The 24439-nt window shown below is 35.1% G+C and overlaps 1 protein-coding gene and 2 pseudogenes across 2 annotated transcripts in view; 1 reads left to right on the top strand and 2 right to left on the bottom strand.

Moving 5' to 3' along the window:
• Window positions 1-1250: 1250 nt before the first annotated feature.
• Window positions 1251-1827, top strand: LOC107501289 (annotated as a pseudogene).
• Window positions 1800-24439, bottom strand: part of ELP2 (elongator acetyltransferase complex subunit 2) — a 38057-nt gene continuing 15417 nt past the window's right edge. For both annotated transcript variants that reach the window (XM_016127300.2, XM_036229965.1), the window contains 11 exons: window positions 22486-22635; window positions 20442-20630; window positions 19627-19696; window positions 19014-19109; window positions 18808-18865; window positions 18155-18227; window positions 11262-11454; window positions 9793-9914; window positions 8136-8269; window positions 7478-7591; window positions 1800-4618 (listed from right to left, as the gene is read on the bottom strand). In XM_016127300.2, the coding sequence (XP_015982786.1) occupies window positions 4462-4618; window positions 7478-7591; window positions 8136-8269; window positions 9793-9914; window positions 11262-11454; window positions 18155-18227; window positions 18808-18865; window positions 19014-19109; window positions 19627-19696; window positions 20442-20630; window positions 22486-22635 (1356 nt within the window). In that variant the 3' untranslated portion in view covers window positions 1800-4461. The remainder of the gene's footprint in view (window positions 4619-7477; window positions 7592-8135; window positions 8270-9792; window positions 9915-11261; window positions 11455-18154; window positions 18228-18807; window positions 18866-19013; window positions 19110-19626; window positions 19697-20441; window positions 20631-22485; window positions 22636-24439) is intronic.
• Window positions 17956-18074, bottom strand: LOC118610645 (annotated as a pseudogene).

Raw genomic sequence — 24439 nt, 5'->3', positions numbered from 1 at the left:
CAGAAGGCCTTGGATTCCTTTTACAGGCAACTCAGGATTTTCTATGATGGTCAAGATTTCTAATATAAAAGAGATTCTGTCCTTTTACTTCATTCCTGAATTTGCATTGTCTCCTACTGACTCCCATATTCTCCTTTTGGAATCAATAACCAACTCTGGTTCCCATGAGGGTATTGGGAAGATAGTGATTGGACTCCTTGCTGTTCAAGGTAAACATCAGCTTGGAACAACAATCCAATCACCGCTCCTCCATCTAGGAAGGTTGTATCGGTCAGAAGACAGCAATTGCTTAGGCTGGCACTTTGCATCAATCCAAATTCTGTGCTGTGAACCAAGCAGAGAAATGGAATATCAGGGATACTAGGGAAGGGCAGGTTGGAGATTGTGAAATACTCCACAGCTCCTCTGGAGCACAGTTCCAAGACTGCCCTTTTGCTTTATATATCACACATAACTACAATATAGTTCAAAGGGTTCTCCTTCAGCAGATTACAACCTGCGTGTATAAAATTACAATGTAAGTGTACTAATTACAATGCAGACTGTCAAGTGTACAGCAAGTCCTGTGAACGCTTACTGAACTGAATTACCTGGGTGATTACCAAGGAAGATGCTTCAGGACATCTTGAGTAAACTCTCCACAAACACAACTGACAAATTAAAACAATAACCAACCAAGAGGAGGCCTAATTTCAGGGAACCTTCGGAGATTTGAGTTCTGTGCTGGAAAAGGCTCTAAGGAGCAAAGTTAGTCCGTTGAATCGGCTCTGGAATCCCACATGCATGGGATCTGAACAAATCCCTGTCTGCCAGTGAAGATAGACTCAAATCATTCAGTTGATAAGCAAGGAAATAGTAGTTCAGGATGTCCTGGCTTCTGAGGTTGGGAAGCTCAGAAGCTTGCTGCCTCAGTGCATACATGTGCACACATGCCTGAAAAACAAGTTCATAAACACTCAATCATCTAGAACTGTACTGTCCACATACAAGCACTTGAAATGTGGTTAGTCCAAACTGAAACGGGCTCTAAATGTAAAATGCACTTTATATTGTATGAAATATAATCAGTAATCTTTTATATCGATTATATATTGAAATATTATTTTGGACATATTGTTTAAACATACATCATTAAAATAAATTTTACCTATTTCTTTTTACTATGTGACTACTAGAAATTTTTAAATTACAGGCAGGTTGGGTTGCTGTGGTCTTAGGGGAAGGCTCACTGAAGTGGCATCTTGGGGACAATGGTAGAAGATAATCGCAGTACCAACCTGCTGGCTGGAGAGACCCCAAGTCTGGAAGAGCAGCTGCAAGGATAGACTGAAGTGATGCTGATGAAGTCCTCAGGTGGGATGAGCCTGCCTTCCACCTACTATCATGGGTGTGGCTTCTTTGGTGTTTCTGACTTCTACTATCTAGATCCACCTGTTGTCTGGTGTTTCCTGTTTTGTTTTTTGTGCTTGGCTGACAAGCCTAGAATTTTTGGCTCCAATAAATGGACTACTGAGCCACAACTAAGATTCTATGAAATCTGCAGCAATCTAGTAAAAGCTCGATGTGGAGCTGTGAGCTGGTGGAAACGCCTCTTCACACTAAAGAAGCCAAAAACGTACTTCGTGACCACGACCGTTTCTCTTGCTGAGGTTGCTTGAGTAGGACAGCAAGTCCACACCCTTCTCCTCACCTGATAGTGACTTTCATACTCTTGCTTGCTGGACTAAACCAACATGGAATCATTTCGAAATACACTGGAATGGCCCAAGGGAGGTAAACAAGCTTATCGGACAAAAAAATAATGCAACTGCTTTATTCAGTGATTAATGGCATATACATTGCTCTTCAGAAGTTTCTACTATGCTAGCTGGATACTAAAATGTTGCAGAAGTAGCTCTTTGTTCTTTCTCCTGCCCTTAGTCACTAGAAATTCACTTGCCATGTAAGGTTTTATGCATAGTGTCTTCATGTCAAGTGTAGCTAGGTGCATTCTCATCATTTGGCCTTCCTTATATGAACAACTTATTCCTAAACACAACTTATTTGGATTTTTTTTCAACCAGGTTTAATTGGATTACTTGTAGGTACCTCTCTTTAAGTAATATAGTGGCGAATTTCATTCACCCTTTAATAGTTAACAGTGACTTTGGATATTGCTCAAGTTGATCTTTGCTTTCACTAAATACAAGATTTAATGCCTACAGGAAGTTGGTTCTACTGTCTGCTTCCAGTCTGCTTAAAAAACTGTCTGGCTTCATGAACAGACACCAAGTTTACCATTTCTGATGAAGTTAAGATTCATTCCTCATTCTGTTTCTTTACTATGGGAGAAGAATCCTCATGAAATAAAGTGAAACTAATTCTTTGCCCTAGTATGTTGGTTTCTCCCTTATGCAAAATTGAGCAATCTGTAGGAAACATCGATCCTTCCTCCGAAATGGGAACCTGACAGGTTCAGAGATCTTGTCCCTGTTCACTTACAACTTCAAGTTAGTAAGCCCTTAAAGGCTTTTTAATAGCAAACTTATGAAAGCTTGGATTTAGGATTTTTAGCATACTTTTAAATTCAGATTTTCAGCTGACTGGAACTAAAGTACTTAAGAGGTTAAGACTCCTGTCTGTGACCTTCACTCCAAGACCAGCCAATAAAGAACAAGTCTTCCTGTGGTGAAGATTCAGCAGAAAATAATCTTATCCTACCAATTTTTCAAGACCAGAATAAGCCTTTAAAGATACGCCGCAAGATTTTCATTTTATGGTAATGTTGGCTGCTTTTGTCATAGATTTGGCCTAGGAGGTAATGACTATGCTAGCGTCTTGACATTTTTCCTAGCTATTTCTCTGAAGAATATAAGGGCTGTTGGTGAGAGCAGACTTGTGGAGATGATAGATGGCCTTGGGTCTGTAGAGATTTTCTAACTCTTAGGAAGCATCTTAGAATCATTCTCTCTCTCAGTAGCTAGAAGTTTAGAGTGGTTGAAATCTGTAGAAATGAACTTCTGAGGGCAGAAACGGTGACATATTTGGGAACAATTAGTAAACTCTGATTAACTAGCTGTAACATAGTTTTGCGTATTACACTACTGCTGTAAAACCTGGATATGTCCTGAAAAGAGTAGTTTTCTCCCCTTCAATATTGCTGTAAACAGTGGCACCCAAGTAGCATATATGTGATCTTTTTAAATGTTTCCTATGAAAACTACAAACTACCTTAATTTACATGTTTCCTCATTGTAAACAAGCCTGTCTTCTTATCCAGATATTTTTGTGTATACATGTTCTACTGATTTAACTACCTTTGTGGTTTTAATCCTGTATTATGTCTTCTACCTTGTTTTGTGAAAAGGGGAAAAATAAAAGCTGGAATCACTGAAAAAAAAAATTTTTTTTAATTCTATATGTAGCTCTCATACTTCTATTGGATTAGAAATACTGGATAATGCTCATCTAGAAGTCTCCATTTAGGCAAAATATCACTTAATTCCTTTGGAAGCCACATGTCATGTTAGATAACTGCATAAACTCCTCCCTTCTTTCTGTAGATAATGTACATTCAGTTGCTAATTAGCCAGGTGACTCCAGGGTCAGGGCAAACCTCACACTGGTCTTCACAGTACTTCTCACAAACCTCTTAACCTCTCTCAACCCAACTCCCAAGTCCCAGTTTTTGTGACCACTTCTCAAACTTCAGATGACACACCTGATATTGTTTCTAGCATCTTCTTCTTTCTGCTCCCGCTACTCATTCTCCTAGGGGGGATATCCTTTAACTCTTATGACTCATTTATGTCATATTACACACAAATTCAGATGATTCAGAACTCTGCTTTTCAGCTCATACATCAGATTAAATGTCAGGATATTATTCTTTAAGTCAAACCACAAGAGAAAAATCTATGTACTTTTAAAGAGTAAATGAAATGACTGAATGCAGTTCAAACTCCCAACTGCCTGCCAAATTCCTAAAATGGTTGGTGTATACCAGAAACAAAGGGTCAAGACCACACTTTGTGTGATCTATTTACAAAAACTGTTTAAATAGAAATTGAGTAATCTGGATTTTTTCCTCTCTCTATTTTCTGTGCCCTTCCTCTGAAGAGGGTAATAAATAATGAAATGTCCCAAAGAGGGGCATATGAAAAGAGAAGGCCCAAAATAACATAAAATAAGCCGTTTGGTTCATAAAAAAAGAACAAAGGTTCTTAATCTGGAACACATGGATGCAGGTGTGAACCCCTGGAAGTATGGGGCAAGGTTCTGAGGGTGTGTGCATATGTAACAATTTTGAGAAAAGAATCTATAACTTTCATTAGATTTCGAAGGGTCAGTGACCCAAATTAATACTACTGGTACAGGACTTAAAAATGAAACTCAATGAAATTATGAGGTAAAGACCAGCTATCCATTTACATGTTAAATATTTTAAAACACCAATGATTATATGCTTGTAGTTATTGTCCATTACAATGCACATTTGTTCACTTTGTGTATCTTCACAGTATGATCTTCACCACAACTTGCAAAGTGTAACCATTCAGTGCCTTCTGCTTCTTTCTGTTCTGTTTTTCCATTACAATTCTTCCAGCATAATTTTTTGATAGCAAGTGTATGACTTTGGCTAAAACAAAGATAGAGAAATCATGAAATGAACATATGCTATGACAAAATATTTTAATGGGTACTTACCTACATATTAACTAGTATACTCTTACTATTGATGTTAATATAAATGGAAGTCAAAACTTAAAAATCAAAATTTATAGGCTTTAAAATACCATCAATATTTTAACAATTTTATTCTAACCTTGAAAACATCTTTTACTTAAAACTGTCAATATTTAACTTATTGACCAACGATAACACCAAAAAGAGCAAGAAATAGATAATTTCCATCAAAGTTTGTTTTAATGATTAGTGGAATTCATTTTACGGCTATTAAAATCAGCCTTTCTGATAACAACTAAATGTGTTTAAGAATTCCAACTCTGCAACATATTCTAGATTATTTTATTCTTCTCACATCCCTATAAAATGGATGGCCTCATACATTTTACTTCTGGGTAAAGAAAGACAGTGAAAGATTTAATAAACTGCCCAGTGAAAGAACTTTGGTCACCAGCACGATCTTCAACTACATGACCTTGGGCAAGATACTCATATTAATGCTCATGCTCAGACCCATAGCAGACCTATAATGCTCCCAAAACAGATTGTTAAATAAATATGAAAATATAATATCCTCTATAAATTTAACCTAAAAATTAGACCTCCAAACCAAACATGAATAAAGTGAAAAACTTAGGTTTTAAAGCAGTAAAGATTGAAAACAGTGCCAGAGCACACAAATTATACTTTCAAATGGTGAGAGTCCCTGTCACCAGATGAGCTCTCAGGATCAAAAGGTAGGAATAAAGTATAACCTTGAACGAATGAAACACACTTTAAAATCAGTACACCAGAACCTATGCAACCAATGACTGAGCCCTTGCAGGTGGCCCCTCTGGGAGGTAATAAACATTTCTACAGTATTGTGCCTCAATGCTTCCCGAAATTCTTCTACAGGAAATGCTTCCACATTATACAGGTTATGATTTGAGTACTCTCCATGACAGCTCATCTTCCTGTGAGGATGAATCTGATTACTGAAAGCAGTCAAAAGTCATTTGGAGATGAGCTTTATCAGTAAAATGAATGCTGAGCTTTAAAAAAGAAAGCAATCAAAATGAGTAAAAGTATAAAAGGTATTACAACTGGTTTTCTTATATCTAGTAAGCTAGTTCTGGACACAAGTGATAAAAGTTCCAAAAATATTTTAAGTGACACCACTATCACTGGAATGTGTTACTGATCAATATTAACATTCTCTCATTTCATTACAAGAATGATTTGAAGTAGTGATACCACTGAAATATATATACATATGTATATATATAAAAATATCTAGCTTTCAATATTTAAATCCAGAATATTAATACATCACATTTAGAAGACAGAGAATGGGGGGAATCAACCTGAAAAGCAGTATTTGCTTATTAATTACCTTTGTTATCTCATAACTAGCAAAAAGTTCACTTGAAAGGTACTTCAAATTTGGTAGCTGGAATATCAGCAATCAAAATAATGTAATGTGTTAAGTCAGGAATTAGTTCTTACAAATCCGAAGTCACAATAATGACTATAAAAAAAATAAAAATAAAAAACTCAAATTCTGTACATGACCCCTGCCTGTGCTAAGAGGCTTCCTGCCAGTTGTCCTACATTGGGCCATGGATGTGATCTGGGTATCAGACGACTGCAGAGGGAGCACTATGGACAAGCAAGGTGAAAGGAAGGAAAAGAAAAGGGAAGTGAGCCCAGGAAGAGAGAAAATTTCAAGTGCGTGGAATGCAGAATTCATTGGAATACTTCCCTCTTTAGTAAGCCAACAGTACGAACTAGTCCAACTGCTAAGCCCACCATCAGAGAGGTGGGAGAAGCCATGAAGAAAAGAGTAACAAAGGTGGTCTCATTTAACAAATACAATTATAATGAGCACTTAACATGCTTAGTAGATAAGATAGCTCCCCTAGATGAAAAATCTTGTAAAGATATGTGCTCATCTTCATAAGTTATATAAATGTTTAATCACTATGTTGTATACCTGAAACTACTAAAATATTGTATGTCAGCTATAATTGAAAAGTAAAAATAAAAACAGAAGAGATGTACTCGCAAATTTTCCTCTTTCAAGCCAATCACCTCATTATGATACTGTCATTTGAAATTGTATTTGAAATCATATTCTGAACAGTGTAGATATATGAAAGTTGAAGAATTAATCCTAAGAAAACCTGATATAGAATGATGTTGGTGACCTTCTTGGAAAGTTTAGACATTTTAAAAAAATAATGGGTTAAAAGTGATATAAAAATGATCCCTGCTGTCTAGGCAGGTTGGAGTGAAAAGGAGGTTGCAAATGGCATGTACTCTAAGCCAGCTCAGGTGACAAAGGCCTGTGTCCAGGGTATAAGGCTCAGGGACAGAGTACTGTGCTTGGAAGCCAGTCATGGGGCTTTGAGGGGCACTCAACAGTTTACTCCATTATAGGACCTGAGCTAAAGTGTTCAAACACAAGATGTAGCCACCAAAACAGAATCTATAGTATTTCAAAACATCACTGACATTTTGAATAAAACTTTATTAAGAATCTATTATAATCACATTCTAAAACACATTAGAAAAATCACTTTTATTTCAAATGTGTTATCTATCAAGACAATATTATGCAAATAAGCAATATGGTCAAGCAAGCTTTTAAAAACCAAGTGTAATATAATAACAAACATTAATTTGAAGATTTTACCATAGAATAGAAGAACTATTTAGTGGTGAGCACCATGAATAAAGATTTGTGTCTCTCCCCATACAACTGTAGCATAAAATTTGCTACTAAAAACTCCATGATTTCTAGTCTGATGGAAATAGAAATAGAATATACCTTTGACTTGTTTCTACACAGTGGGTCCAGTCATTTACTTCTGGAACTTGATCAGTCTTTTTCCAGGTGTATAAACAAATCTTTCCACACTCTAATCCTACTGCAACGACATATCTGTTTTTAAGAGGGGGAAGAAAGTGATTAATTTAGAATGAATTTCTGTTATCTCCATCATCTACTCTAAAGTAGTTCTTTACAGTGTTCCCAACTGTTCCACGCTTACAAAGGACTCTGTTTAAAAGCACCAGCCCAGTGCACTGGGTTGCACTGCTATCCTGTGCCCTTAAGGAGCCTTCTCTCCATCGATGGTGCACACAGTTTTACTTCTATCCACCACTGGCAAAACCAATGTTTGTGAGGCTGGCTATAGGGCCCCTCATTCTGCTGAAGACACTTGGTACAGAGAAAGCACCATAGCCCTGAATTTGGTGAAATAAGAACATTTGAGCCACACTCCCAATCTCTCCTTTGCCACTCTAAATATCAATGAATTCTATCAATTTAAAAATGCTTATGAGAAACATAAGCATTATGAAAAAAATAATAGCTTAGAAGCTAAAAGAACCCATAAATGTAAGTATAAAAGAGCTATATATTGAGAAACCAAGTGATCTTCTTAAAGAAAACATATAATGAAGCCCCCCACAAAGAGACTGACCGTTGGGAGAGGTTAAGCACTGGGCAGACGCTGACAGCTGTCACAGACCCACCCACGTCCAGGACAGAGGAGCAGGGGCCGATGCTGTGCTCAATGGAGTCATCACTGGAGTCACACTCACCCCAGACAACCACCTAATGCAGACAGATCAAACTCTGTAAAGCTTCCTCTTTGTAAGGTTTCTGGCAATGCATTGGAGTTTCAATGACATAGATAACATAAAATATTTGCTCTGGCATTTAAATAAATATTATCATTTGTGCTCCAGAACTTCAGAGCATATTTCAAGCACCATAGAGAAGCCACAGTGTAGCTGACACAAGTCTCTGAGACTTCAACTACCTAAGTGTGCCATCCAAAGACAGACTGCCTCTGCCCAGAGACCAGGAGGCGCACCTGGCATTCCCTTTACACTCAAGAAATCAGTTCTGATCCAGTGAGATTCTATTGATCGCGTCCTCATTGAGGGGCTCATGCACCTGTCATGTATGGGGACAATGAAGTCCCTGGCTCTTCCTCTATACTACCCACTGCTTAGGGCATCAGCTCAACTATCAGGAGACCCTAACCTTAAAGATACCCTGTATAGGAAATGATGCTTCCCTGGAAGCTCATGCCTCAAGAAGGTCTGACTGGTCACAAAGACACAGAGAGGGAAGTGAAGCAGACAAGAAAATGCAGGACCAAAGCAAGATTCTGAGCAGAAGGCTCTGCCCAAGGAAGCAGAAATGTGTCTCTGAGAATGTGCAGTAGATGGAGTCATCACTGGAGTCATGTGCTTTGTCTATTTCAGCCCTGATGTGTCTCCAAGAGCCACAGCTGGATCATCTGCTACTGGGCATGACTATAGAGAGCACAAGCAGTCCTACTTCCTCAGCAGCTAGCACAGTGCAGACAAATAAATGCCAGAGAAAAATTAAACAGGCAAGTGAACAGAAATGAAGGTCCAAAAGGAAGAGTTTTAGAGGCTGACATTTCAGTGTCTTACTGTATGACAACATGTCTATGCTAGCTCTCTGCTTCAGTAAATTGTACCATGACTAGGTGAGGGTAGGGAGAGGAAAGGAAAATGCTCAACTGTCTTAACATTTCTGGTCTGCAGGAAAGGCAGAAAAAGAAAAGAGCATGAACACAGAGAAACGACCAGAAGCCAGGTAAACATTTCTCAGAGAACAAGGGTGAGTGTCATGGTCAAAAACCTACTGCTAGCTAACTTGTTCTGTGTTTTTCAAAGCTTCGATCTCATACACACGTCCCACTCTCACCACTGAATGAAAAGGTAATAAGTATTCATGACAGAAAAAAAATTTTAATTCATAAAAGTAAAAATAGGTGGAAAGTGTTTTTCCCCTTATGCATCCTTTCCTGGCTTCTGCTCCCCTATTCTCTTAGTCCTGATCCATTTGTTACTACTTTTCTCATTCAGGGACCATCTAATGCAGGTCATGTTCATATTTGATATTTCGGAGACATGTACTTACAGAATTTAAAAAGTAAGAAAATACCTTTTTATGTATGCTTACAAAAAACACAAACGAGAATACATAAATAGATTTTTAAAGGTTGTACCAGAAAGTCAGGATTATGTTTTCTGTCTAAACATACCTGTAACAATATTATTTTACACCTGGAAAAATAGTTGAGTAAAATATATTACCTTTTTGTCTCGACTTCCAGTGAAGAAAAACTTGCTATCAGGACTCCAATCACAAGACCAAATAATTCTACTGTGCACAGCAGTGACTTTGTTAGTGAAGGCAAAGAGACTGAAAATTGGATCTGAAAGAAACACATACGCACTACTCACAAAGCAGAGAAAGCTGTTTTTTACTTGTTAGAAAGCTATGTTTAAATACCATATATATCATGTAATTTAGTATTCAATTTATATATGCTGACTTTTGCAACAGACTAAAGCTAGGCAGTTGATCTCTCACCAGAAGACTATGGGCATACAGTTATCTTTCTAGTAAGGAATGATTTTATATTTAGTCAGTCTTTAATGACTGATGACAAACATCCTCCAGGCACTTAGCTAAAGGTTTAATTTATGCTGATAGAAGAGGCCTGAAGCAATTTAACTTTACTCAGGAAGTAGCCAGATTTGCATATTAAGATATAGAAAAAAGATTAATGCACCCTTGAATAATGTTAAAAAAATAAACCCAAACTTAAAAAAAAAAAAAATCTTTTCCTTTGTAAGATTTAAATGTAACTTCTAGTCCTTATATAGAGTAAACCCTAAAATATATAACTTCTTACGAGGAAGGAAGCAGAGGTATTTACTAATTCTTAAGTCACAAAGATACAGCAAATTAAAGGATATGTTATCAGTATCATTTTAACATTTTTAAAAGTAGGCGTGGCATGTTAGGAAATCACTAGCTGCAAAATAAATCAGTCTGTTCTAACACATACTGGTTAGTATGTGTCATAGGCCCTGGTATTCTATAAAAGACAAGAAACTAAGGGACTAGAAATATCACAAGATGAATTCAATGGAAAAAATAAAAATATGTGTAAATAACACTCTAGATTTTACCCAAAGAATCTGGGGGAATAGGAATTACACGTTTTCCTTTTATTTTTTATTTTTATCAATTTGTCAGGCTCAGAGTAGAAAGGTAGGTAGATGGGTTAAAATCTTTGCCCAGGGGTCATGTTATTCACAGATGGATGGTTAAAACACCATTCCCACTTATCGAAGTGACATGGATGGGCAGGAAAAGGATAAAGATAATGGTCCTTCTAAGTTTCATAATTTAATTAAATCTTCATTATTCCTGTCCCAAAATATCCTAGCTCAGAATATGGTGGCATTCTATAACTGTCTGCAAAATCTAGATTTTCTATATATAGATTTTTATATTTCTTAAACTCAAATGTCTGAACACATGCCATTCTAACTACATAAGCACAAGGAGGTCAACCAAAAGGTCGCCTGTGTTTAAATCTTACGAGGTTGAGTCTTTCTCAATTCTAAGAGAATTCTGAAAGACTTCACAATAGTGAGGCTCCACTCTTCATCCTGGTATCATTTGTTTCTCTTCACCCAACAGCTGCCCAAGGTGGATAAAATGGATATCTGTTTCACAACCAATCCTCTCAATGAGAAGCTGTTTTTACCTAACTCAGGTGAGATTGTGTCCTGCCTCTTCCACAGTGACCAGGTTCGATCTCTGGAAACAGCTAGTAAGAACTTGTCATTAGGTGAAAAGGCCATCTGTGTGACAGTCAAACTGTGGAAAACTAAATTCTGCACCTGTTTCCAAGATGCAGTGTTCCAAAGGATGATAGCTGCATGCTCTTTTTTAGCTGCCTGTAGAACAGAGATGAAACAATGATGAAGCAATTTAAATAGAAATAAACTGAAAACATTTTTAAAATAAGATATTGTCTCTATAGGTATATTTTATGTATCTGTGTAAATGCAAAAAAAAATTTCTGAGAAGATAACATACCACAACTAGGTGTACAGTCTTTAGGAAGACAAAGATTGGGATTAGAAGAGATGAATCATCAGAGACTAATGCTGTACTCATAATGTTTCAATATTTTTACAGGAATACATTTGTGTATTAATTGTGTAATTAATAGTTTAGAGACTTCACTTCTAGTCAATATGGAGTATTATGTGAAAAAACTAAAAATCCAAAGTACATGAAAATGATGGCACTCCAAAATATGAGATATCTAGCAACAAAGAATACTGATCTCTAAGAGACAAAAATGAATCACGGAATGGTTAAAAAAAGGAATATCACTGAACTCAATGACAAATCCAAGCAGTTAAATATAGGTGTAACTAGAGTCCCCATAAAGAGTGAGAAAAGAAAATACTTAAAAAGATAGTGGCTTGAAATTTTCCAAATTTGATAAAAACAATAAACCTACAGATCCAAATTCAGTAAAACCCAAGCACAAGAAACATGAAGAAACCCATACCGACAATAATCAAATTGTTTAAAAACAGCAATAAATATAAAATTGTATTGAAAGAAAAAACCATTACTGAGGAACAAAGAAAAATTACAGCTGTCTTATGAGAAACAATGCAAGTCGAAAGAAAACGGCTGAAAGGAAAACCAACAATTTTTTACCCACCACAAATATCAGTCAAAAATGAAGAAGAAATGGATTTTTTTCAGACAGGTAAAAGCTGAAAAAATTCAGAACCAGCAGAACTGCATTACAAGGATACTAAAGAATATCCTTTAGGCAGAAAGAAAATAATATCTAATGGAAAATTTTTTATTATTTAAATCTCAATAACAGCTAATTGGTCAAAGTAAAAAATAATATGTTGTGGGATTTCTAAGAATAAGCAAAATGTATAACAATACCACAAAGTAGGGGGAAACAAAAGTATACTTCTATAAAGTTCTTAACTTGTACATGAAATAGTACAATTTTACTCAAAGGTAGACTGTGGTATATTAGAGAACTGTACTATAAAATGTAAAACAGCTAATAAAATAATACAACAACATTTATATCTACTAACCAAAAAGAAGATGGACGTTAAGATGGACAAAGAAAATAGACATAAAATGGACAAGTAAAATGGACATAAAAACTAATCGATTAATCCAATTAGTAAAATGGAACAAAAAACAAATGATCGAGAAGTAAACACATAGCAAGGCAGATTTAAATCCAACCATTTCATTTATTACATTAAGTACAAATAGTCTAATAAACTCCCCTATTAAAATGAAAGATTATCAAGATGAGTAAAAAAGATCCAACTATATGCTGCCCCCAAAAAGCCCACTTGAAAAACTAATAGCTTAAAAGTAAAATGATGGAAAAAGATATATAATTAAAGCACTACTCAAAAGAAAGCTGGAATGGTTATCTCATATTAGACAAAGTAGATTTCAGAGAATAAAATTTTACCAGAAATAAAGAGGGTCATTTCAACAATAAACTAGTAATCAAGAGGACATAATAATAATAATAAAATAATAATAATAAATGTTTTAACAACAGAATTTCAAAATACATAAAGCAAAAATTGAACTGTAAGGATTAAAAAACAAGTCAACAATTACAGTCAGATTTCAAAACGCCACTCTCAAAAAAACAGAAAGGATAAAGAAGACTTGAGCAATATTATCAACCAATCTGACATAGTTCATATTTTCAAAACACTCCACCCAACAGAAACAGAACCCATTCTTTTCAAGGTGACCGTGGAAACTTACCAAGATTAAATTTCAAAGGATTCAAATCATACTGTGTTCTCTGACCACAATGAAATTAAATCAGAAATGAGTAACAGAAATATAACTAGAAAACAGCATATAGAAACTAAATAATATGTTTTAAATAACCTATAGGTTAAAGACGAAATCAAAGTAATATTAGAAGTATCTTTAATTTAACAAAAATAAAAACATATTAAAATTTGCAGAATGTCTCAAAAACAATAGAGGGAAGTTTACAGTATATAGAAGTAATAAAGTTAAACACTTATATTAAAAAGGTCTGAAATCGACTCAGCTTTAACCTTATTTAATTAGAAATAGAACATGAAATCTAAGTAGAAAAAAAAGGAATAAAAATAGCAAAATTCAATGAAATAAAAACAAGGAAAACAGCAGAGGAAAATCAATAAATGAAACCAAGAGCTGCTTCTTTGAAAATATCAATACCAATTTCCTAATCAATCCCCAGAATGCATCAGGGAAAAAAAAAAAAAAAAGAGGGTGTGAGAGAGAAGATATAAATTACTAATAGGAGGAATAAGGAAGGTGGTATCACCACAGATTTCTCAGATATTAAAAGGACCAAAATGGAATATTATGAATAACTTTAAGCTAATAAATTTGACAACTCAGATGAAAGGGAAATTTCCTGAAAGACACAAATTACAAAAGCACCCTCAAGAAAAACTGAATAACCTAAATAGATTACAATCTATTAAAGTTACATTTGTTGTTAAAAACCTTCCCACAAAGAAAATGCCAGGATTAGTTGGATTCACTGGTGAAATCTACCAAACATTTAAAAAAGAAATATAACTAATTCTACACACTCTTTCAGAAAATTGCAGAGAAGAAAACATTTCTATGAGGCTATCATTACTGATGCCAAAACCAGATGAAGCCATTATCAGGAAAGAAAACTATATCACATCACTCCTCATGTATTATATATAAAAGTTTTAAACAAAATTTTAGAAAACTGAGTCCAAAAATATATAAAAAGATAATAATACATCATGAGCAAGTGGGGTCTGATTCCAGGAATGCAAAGTTGGTTTATCATCTGAAAATCAATGTAATTCATCACGTTAATAAACTCAAAAGGGAAAATAATATGATCGTGTCAACGGATGAAGAAAAAACATTAGACAAAATCTAACATCCATTCCATGATAAAAACTCTACAAACTAGAAATTGGGGAGAAATTATGCAACCTCATAAAGAGCGAGTCTATAGAAACATCTACAGAAAAATCTATAGCAAACATCATTCTTACTGGACGTAAACGGAATGTTTTGTTCCTGAGATGAGGAATACGGCTGTTACCACTTCTATTTAACATTAAAATATTCATATGGGAAAAGAGTAAAACTTTCTTTATTCATAGGCAATATAAGCATCTGCATGGAAAATTCTACGGTATCTACAATAAAGCTACAAGAACCAGTAAATAACTTTAGCAAGGTCACAGGATATAAGATCAATATACAAAAAGCAACTATATTTCCATATGTGAGCAACAAGCAATCGGATAAAACATACGAAGTAAGGATAAGTCTGACAGAATATGTGTAAGACCTGCCACCAAAAACTACGTAATATTCCTGATGATAATACTAGCATTGGGGAAAACTGGGTGAGAGGTATAAACAGGATTCTACGTACTATCTCTGCAACTTCTCATAAAATTTAAACTTATTCTAAAATAAAAAGTTTACTAAAAAAATCATTACTTAGAGAAATTAAAGACCTAAACTAAATGAGAGGCATACTACGTTCATGTGTCAAAAGACTCAATACTGTTAAAATTCTCCCCAAATTAATCTACAGATTCAATGCAATCCCCATCAAAATTCCAGAATTGGTTTTGTAGAAACTGTCAATTTGATTCTAAAATGTATATGGAAAAGTAAAGAACCTAGAGTAGCCAAAACAACTGTGAAAAGAAGAGAGTTAGAAGACAATTACTTCCTAGTTTCAAGACATATTATTAAAAGGTAGTTATTAAGAGAATATGGAATTGGAATCAAAACAGAAAAAAAGATGAATAGAATAAAGTCCAGAAATAGATCCACACATATATGGACAGCTGATTTTTGACAAAGGTGCAAAATGCAGTATGTGAAAGGATAGTCTTTTCAACAAATGATGATGGAATTGGACATACATGTACAAGAAAATCAACTTTAATCTATACAATGGCAAGAATTAATTAAAGATGTATTACAGATCGAAATATAAAACATAAAGTCTATAAAACTCCCAGAACAAAACAGCAGATCCCTGTGACCTTGAGTTAGGCAAAAATTTTAGATACTACACAAAAAGCACAACCCAATTCAGAAAAAAAAATGGTAAATTAGATTTCACTAAAATACACAACTTCTGCTCTTTGAAAAACACTGTTAGGAAAATGAAAAGACAACCCACTAGAAATAATTACCTACATAGCATCTGTCTGATAGCTGCAGCCAATGTATATAAAGAACTTTTCAAAATTTGGTAAAAAGAGAACAATAAAGAAATGGACAAGAGATGTGAACAGATATTTCATCAAAGAAGATATAGATGGAAAATAAGCATATTAGATATATAGATGAAAGATGTTCAACATCATTAGTCATTAGGGAAATGCAAATTACAACCACAATGACATGTTATATACCTATTAGAATAGGTAAAAAGAATGACCATATCAAGTGTCGATGGGCGTGTGGAGCAACTGAAACTCTAATACACTGCTGGTACGCTTGTAGAATGATACAATACTTTGGAAAATAGTTTGGCAGTTTCTTAAAATTTTAAAAATACATCTACCGCATCATCTAGCAATTCCACTCATAGGTATTTACTCAAAAGAAATGAAAGCACATATTCATGCAAACTTGTACATGAATATTCACAGCTGCTTTATTGGTAAAAGCCAAAAACTGTAAACAATTCAAATGCCCATTAATAAATGAATAGATCAACAAATATGATATATGTATAAAAAGGAGAACTACTCAGCAATATAAAGAATAAACTACTGAAACACACAACATGGATGAATCCCAAATCACTATGCTGCATGAAAGCCAGACCAAAAAGTACATACTGTATGATTCCATTTATATAAAATTTTAGAAAATGCAAAGTACTCTATCATGACAAAAAGCAGATTAGTGGTTTCCATGGTAGGGGGCTGGAGAGGGTAAGGAGGGGGCAGAAAAGAGAAATTACCAAGGGGCAGAGGAAATTTTGGGGGTTGACATATATGACAGATATGTTCATATCTTGATTGTGGTGATGATTTCACAGGTATAAACATATGTGAAAACGTATTAAATTGTTCACTTTCAACACGCAGCTTATAGAATACTAATGATACCTAAAAAAGTTGTTAAAATGTTAGTTTAAAAGAATGCATCTAATCGTTTGTTTTACCAATCAAAACAAAATGTGTGGCTGGCACCCTCCATTTAAGAAACCTAGTATGGTAAGGCTGGTGCCTCAATGATAAAGTTGCTAGATGTTTCCATGGGTCATTGACTCTTCTGTGCCAGCAACTTTATACGACCATTCAGGTTCAAACTTCCCAAGCCACACTACCTATCATATCTCTTTTCTACTGTTTATTCAAATAAAAAACACAGAAAAAGTACATAAATGACAAAACTTCAGTTGTACATGGTGGCTACAAGTGAGCAAACTTGAAAAAGAAAGAACAATCAGATGGACAGTGCCCAAAGCTAAAAACAAATTAGCTGCTCAGCAAAAGCATAACTACTTCTGCTACTAAGCACCCTTTTCCCCACAATCCCCTCCAAAAGAAGGAAGTGCTTTCAGTACCACTCTCATAAAGGGGACAATAAACAAGGTGGGTGGGTCAGTAGGGGCACTGCAATAATCTCTTATGATGACTCTCAATATAGGCCAATGGAAAGAAGCCGCAGCAAAACCAGGGACAGTGACCCAACTTGACCAGCAGTCATCATCATGCTTAAAGCAAGAAAATAAACTTTAGAAAATTTAGAGAAATGTGTGGGTCTCTGACCCTTCAAACAATCCTCCACAAATATTATTTCACTCCACAGAATATAGATAAATGCTGAATTGTGAGTTCAAGATCATTCTCCCAGGCAAATGTTTGAAATGCATTATTCTGTGGTAGCATGTTCTGATGGCCAGCTGAGCCATCCACCACCTTGCCACATTCTGGCATGGGCGGAGACAATCCACTCCCTTAGGTGTGTACCAAGAGTTTCTTCGAGAAACCAGATGAAGTGCACTCTGAGTTTCACCTTTTTCAATCTCCCTGTGTCTCCATGACTCTAATTACTTAAAATATATTGCATTTTTAGGTCTCATTTTAAGATATCTGATTAAGTAATTTTTAAGGAGAAACATAAATCAGTTCAAATCAAGCATTTAGGAACAAAATATATGCAGCTAGCATAGATTTAAAATGCAACTGCATTGATAATGATAATAAATGACTATTATTGGTTTAAAAAAATAAAATGCAACTGTAGTTTTTGAAGGGAGAGAAAGGAAAAGAGAATGAGAAAACGGGATTCAGAAAAAGCAAACTTCAGAGGCCATTCACACAGTGTTCTTTTTTTTTAAAAGCCTACAGCTCTTGGTACTCCACAGTGGTCTCCCATCCAAGTACTAATCAAGCCCAACCCTGCTTAGATTCCAAGATCAGATGAGATGAGGCACATTCAGGGTGGCATGGCCAACACTGACCATACTATCAAACTTGCAAAAGCCCAATGACTCAAATAACCTGTGACCAAGTAAAATAAAAAAGTAAAATTCCCTACCTTACAAGCTGAGGCCAGCAGAGTTTTTGAATTGTTACAAGCAACACAAAATATTTCATAACCATGTCCATATCTGAAATTTAAAGAGGAAATGCATGATTCCTGTATAAGTAAATGTACCTATTCTCATGCTGCAAATTTTTTAAATATTAAAAGAATATCATCAATCTCCCTAACATACAGTATTTTTAGGGACCATTACATTTCCGTTCAGGCAAACATTTGGAGAAAAGAGAGACTAGACGAAAACACCAACGTCCTCAAATTAATACAACTTATTCACACGAATAGATTAAAATACAAGTTTTTACCCACAGCCATGAATAAACCATGAAAAGATTTTAATGAGCAACCACAAAATAAACAAAAGCCAGAATAATAAATCTTAAATCTTTTTTAAAAAGAAAAAATATATATAATGTTATGCTTCTCCACTTTAAAAATCAAGACCAGTAAACAAATCTAGTAAATATAATATAGTAATACAGAAATCTATGTGAGGTTTGACTCCTACCCCTTATGAAGGACACTAAAAGAACTTTAGGGCAGGGGGAATGCAGGTTAAAAAAAAATAAAAAGCAAAGGAGAAAATCAAGTTGGGGAGAGGGGGGAACACAAGTCATTAACTGAATCAGACCAAAGAGCTAACTTACAGTTTTTGAACTTCAGGCCACAAAGTATTCTGCAGAAGATGATCCTCAGTGGGAGGTTCTACAATAAATTTATAGCACTGCAATTATTTTTTCTATTTTCATGCAAATAAAAAAGTGAATTCAATAGCACTTATTTTGGCCAGCAGTGAGATACCATATAATGTATACTAATAATTCTATTGAAGCATCATTTTGCCATTTCTTACCATTAAGTATGGATGGTTGAAAGGCCACCTGGTGATACTCGAAACCAGTACTAGTTAAGAGCTCTTCTTCTTCAGAAGGCTGAGAAGCTATATCTCCTGGATTAAAAGAAACACATCAATATGATGAATGTAGTCGCCATCTTTATGTCTCCTATGCATATCTCAATATTAAGGCCACCAGTTAGAAAGTAATGGCACTTCGAAGCAGAGTAATTCAAAGCTGTACTAACATGATTCCATAGCCAAGGGTATTCCTACTACTTCAGCATATTCTAAATGTGCTCCTTGAAGCACTAGTCAATTCTATAAATATTCCTTCCTTTTTCTTTGATGTAACATTAGCCAAACTTTTAAAACTATAGACAGACTCCCGAGGCTACCATATTAGCATCTGTGGTGGTAGTGCTCCATGACACACTCTGAAAGCTGCATGAATTTCTGGGTCTGCATGTGTACTGAGTACTTGTCATGAAATATGTGATGGGGAAGACAGATGCATGTAGTACTTTTTTTTTTTAATATCGGCTGTAATGAACATTATGTACATGTTAAGGGTGTAACTAGGTTTTATATACCACTATGGGCTCAATTATTTTGGAAACTAAAGCCTTACCCTGAAAGACAGCTTTATTTGATAATCCTAAAGCAGGGACAGTAGCTCCTTCTGGAAGATCACCGTCTTGCTGAAATAAAAAGCATAAATGTTTTAAACACTAAAAGTTACTGTTACTTCAGCACTACAAAAATGTGAAGCAATCAATCTCCAACAGACAGGCTCCAGCTAACCCCCAACCCTCTACTCAATCCAGAAAGATGAAGATCTTCTCATCAATGAGTTCATCGAATCCTAACAACTCAATGAGTTTCAGGGTCTGCTAGGGAATGCAATAGGCTGCCTTCCAGCAAAGAGTAGTCTGAAAATGGAAGGCCTTGAGCTCTAACCCAAGAGTCTCACAGGCACATCCCTGATGAGGCTCATGCAAACACAGATGTTTCCCAGAAAGGCAGTCATAGTATTTTTCTTAAACATATTTAAATAACCAAATATTTAAAAAATTTTTTGCAGAGTGCCACTGAAAGTGTCAATAATCTGCTTAAACTCTGCAATCTATATCCATCAATTTATCCCACATGAAACTATACAGTAATCATCAAAACAAGCCACAGTGATGATATATAATATTCAAGCCTTAATTTAACATTTAAATTCTTTAGTGTCTTGGGCTAATCTGTTACAAAATTTCTGATTCTAATATTTAAATATTTAATATTTACTGGATGCCACAGAGCACACAAGTTTGTCAAGACAAAAATAAAACATTTTGACTCTTTTTCTATCCATATACTCCATTTATAGCCTTAAGCAAACTTTTTAAAATCTAAAACAAAGTGACAAGATTTAGTTAAAACATTTAGAGGGATACTCACATCATGAAGTACACGATTCAGTGACTGGCCCGTAATGGCACAAAAATTTTCTACAAAATTTCGAGGTGCAGAAAATACTCGAAGAACTTTTTCATCTGCTCCAGAAACAAACTGAAACCGATTAATCATTGCCAAACATTTCAGGTCATATCCATGTATCTGAGGCCTTGCAATTTCATGCCAAGTCACCTGGGTATTAAAACAGGATAAACAAAAACAATAAGTTTCAAAAAAATCAAATTCCTTTCAACAAAATATCAGACACAAAATCATTTATTATGCCATGAAAATATGACCACAGGGCAGATTCGTTCATGTTGTTGTGTTTTAAAAGTTCAATTTTTTATATTGCTGACTAATATTCCCCGGAACAGATATACCAGTATATGTTGATCTGTTCACCTATCGATAGACATTTAGGTTGTTTCCAGTTGTCTTTTACTAAAAAAAGCAGAAACAAACATTTCTATACAAGTCTTTGTATAGATATAAGCTTCTATTTCTCTTGGATAAATACTACCTATAAGCAAAATGGCTGGGTGATGTGGTAGATGTATATTTAAATTTTAAGAAACTGTCAAACTAGTTTCCAAATTGGTTGTACATTTAACAATGCCACCAGTAGTATATGAAAGTTCCAGTTGCTCAGTCACTCACCAATATTTAAGTCTAGTCAGTATTTTAATGTTAATCATTGTAATAGGTGTGTAATAGTATCTCACTGTAGCTTTAACTTACATTTCTCTAACAACTAATGGTGTCAAGAATCTTTTCCTGTTCTCAATCTCCTTCCCGAAGTCTTCTCCGGAGAAATATTTGTTCACATCTTTTGCCTTATTGTCTGTTTCCCTATTTCTGAGTTCTAAAAAGTTTTATATATTCTGGATATAAATTCTTTATCAGGTATGTGCTTTGTAAATACTTTCTGCCAGTTTGTGACTGGTCTTCTCACTTTCCTGACAGTGTCTTTCAAAGGGCAAAAATTTTATAGTTTTTGTTAAGTCCGATATAGTTTTTAATGGATCATGAACAAACAACTGAGCAATATCGGTAACAAATCTCCAAGAACCACAGAAAATCACTCCAAATCATTTGCCTTGTTTTTTAATTGACTATAGCAGCAGTTCCCAACTTTTCTGACACCAAGGACTGGTGCTCCTATGAAAATTAATGCCTGATGATCTGAGATGGAGCTGAGGTGATCATATTAGCACTGGGGAGTGGCTGCAAATACAGATGAAGCTTTGCTCACTTGCCCACCCACCACTCACCTTCTGCTGTGCAACCTGGTTCCTAATAGGCCACAAACCGAAACCATTTCGTGTCCCAGGAGTTGAAGACCCCTGGACTATATAGTATTGCTCACCATGTCCTCAATTCCATTAATCTGAATCTACCACATGTGACTAAAAGCAGTCATGGCATTTGCAAATTTCATTAGCCTTCAGGAATTGCCCCATAGGCAGTTCCAGGAATTTTTGTCAGAAATTGAAGTTGAGTATACATAGCACAGTTCAATGACTTAGCAGTGGTAAGGTTTTACTGAGATGTTTTTTAACTCAGGGCCAAGAATAAAGTTTCCTGAAAAAAAATCTCCCTCAACCACTATTATCTAATAATATACAACTTCAGAAATTAGCTTTTACTGCAGACTTGATAGTGTTTCCTAATGAAATAAACCTAAAATTATAAGAAATAACAGAACTTTTATGTGGAATTGAAGTAAATAAATTTTCATAACAACTAACATTTGAATTGTAAAGAAGAGTGCATATAAGTTTAAGTTTTTAAGAAAATACCAAGCTTTTCCAGACTGGTTGCAACACTTTGCATGTCCACTAGCAATGCAGAAAGTTCCAGTTGCTCTGCATCCTTATCACCACTTATTATTGTATTTTTTACTTTAACCACTATGGAGGGTAGGTAACAGCATCTTGTCATGGTTTTAATTTGCATTTCCCTAACGGCTATTGATGTTGCCCCACTTTTCATAAGCTCATGGGTGTTTTTTAAAGTGCATGAGTCAAGTAGTACAACATTTTACCTGTGAATGGTCTTTTTTCTTCCACGGAGCAAAAAGTCGAGTTGTCTGGTCAGTACCAACAGTGATGATAAATTCTCCTTCTGGATCCCACATTAGATCTTGGACACCATCAAAGTGTCCTGAAATGACTATCTCTGGAGTCCACTCTCTCTGCAATGAAAGTGTTTATGACATATCAAAATAATCAAAGACCACCACCACCACCACCACTCAAAATAATGTCTGATAATGCCTTCAGCCCTCAGACTTGATAATGGGAAAGACTGAAGGCCCTGAGCAAGATGAAAAGCTAAGTAAACAAGATGAGATCTTAAAATAATAAGCTCTGTTTTCCAGTCAAGCATATTAGCACTTAAACATTCAAATATGTAGTATGTCCTTTAAAGCAGTAACCCTGGGAAATTCCACTCCAGTCTTCATTTATTGAACCCTTCCTAGAAGCCAAATACTATTTAACCTTTCTGTGTCTAAAGTAACTCTTCTGTCAAAAAGTTACCTAGTTCACAGGATCATTATGATTATTAAATGAGTTTATACTTATAAAGCATGCATAATGATGCTGACACATACTAGGTACTATGTACGTATTTATCTGTTAAAATTAAATAGTAAGTAGTATTATATAAAACGAGTTAGCAGATTTAGTGTGAGCCTGACAACTTTATTAAGTAAAAGGAGTTGCAGGTACAGAGGAAAGAAGGCTCAATCAAATCTAGCTGGTTCACCTACTAAGGGAGCCTGTACCAAGCAACCTGTATCAAGTGACACGATGACATACAGAAAATGTCATATGCCTGTCCAAAGAGCATCTTTTTGAACTACCTCAAAGGGTGGTAAAACTTGCCTTTAGAGGAAAATTACGTTTGTATTTATACCTTGAAGGTCATTCAAAGCCAACTGTGATGAATAGGGTCAATGATTAAGCTAAGCTATATTCTAGCCAAAAAAAACAAAAAGGCTGAGACAAAGAAATGATATTAATTTCCTCTGTGACATAAAAACTAATTCTAAAGTTAGTACTAATGGGAGTTTCCAAAAAGTTCTGAACAACTGGTAGCACTTTGAAACTATCAGTACAGTTTTCCAATATGATAGTCCTAAAAGGCAGTGTTTTTAAAAATCAGTCTTGATTGTAACAATGTATCTCTCTGGTTTGGGATGTTGACAGTGGAGGAGGCTATGCATATGTGTGGGCAGTGGTATATAGGAACCCTTTGTATTTTCTCCTCAATTTTTATGTGAACCTAACACCGCTCTAAAAAATAGAGTCTATTTTAAAAATCTCCCTCAATACTTGATAAGTACCTATTATAAATCTGAAATCAAATTATAAACACAAGTACAGTAAAACTCTGTCTTCCAGTTTGAGTTTCTCCTCACTCATCTGATGTTTTTCTATAAAGGCCCTCAAAGACCACCTGCAATATAGCTAAAGCGAGGCCAGAGAAGAACAAAATTAAATTTATACCCCAAAATACTACTTATTTTAAAGTGTGGTAGCTGATGATTCCTAATTTAACAGTGGAAACAATTTTGAAGAGCAACTCCAAATGAAAAGCACAAAGAAAAGAATAAGTCATTCAATGTAGTCAGAAGTCAAATCCTCATAGACAACATAACTATTGACAAAACCCACAAACTAAAGGCTATACAAATCCACAGATTTTTCCTTTATAAAGGAAGCCATCAAATGCATATTCAGAATCTACTGACACATTTCAATGTTCTTATTTTTTCATTTATTTAATTTAAAATACATTTACATAGTATCCAGTATATGCCAGGCCCTATTTTTCATACTTAACAAATATTAATTCATTTAAGCATCATAAAAACCCTGTGAGTAGATACTATTACTATCCAGATTTTACAGATGAGGAACCTGAGACAAAGTCACGTATATCCTCAAGGACACACAGCTAATAAATGCTAAGGCAGGATCTGTACCAGGGTG

The sequence above is a fragment of the Rousettus aegyptiacus genome, unplaced genomic scaffold (assembly GCF_014176215.1).
Source record: "Rousettus aegyptiacus isolate mRouAeg1 unplaced genomic scaffold, mRouAeg1.p scaffold_m13_p_12, whole genome shotgun sequence".
NCBI lineage: Eukaryota > Metazoa > Chordata > Mammalia > Chiroptera > Pteropodidae > Rousettus > Rousettus aegyptiacus.
Note: the sequence above shows the minus strand (reverse complement) of the source record. Positions and strands in the feature narration are given on the sequence as shown.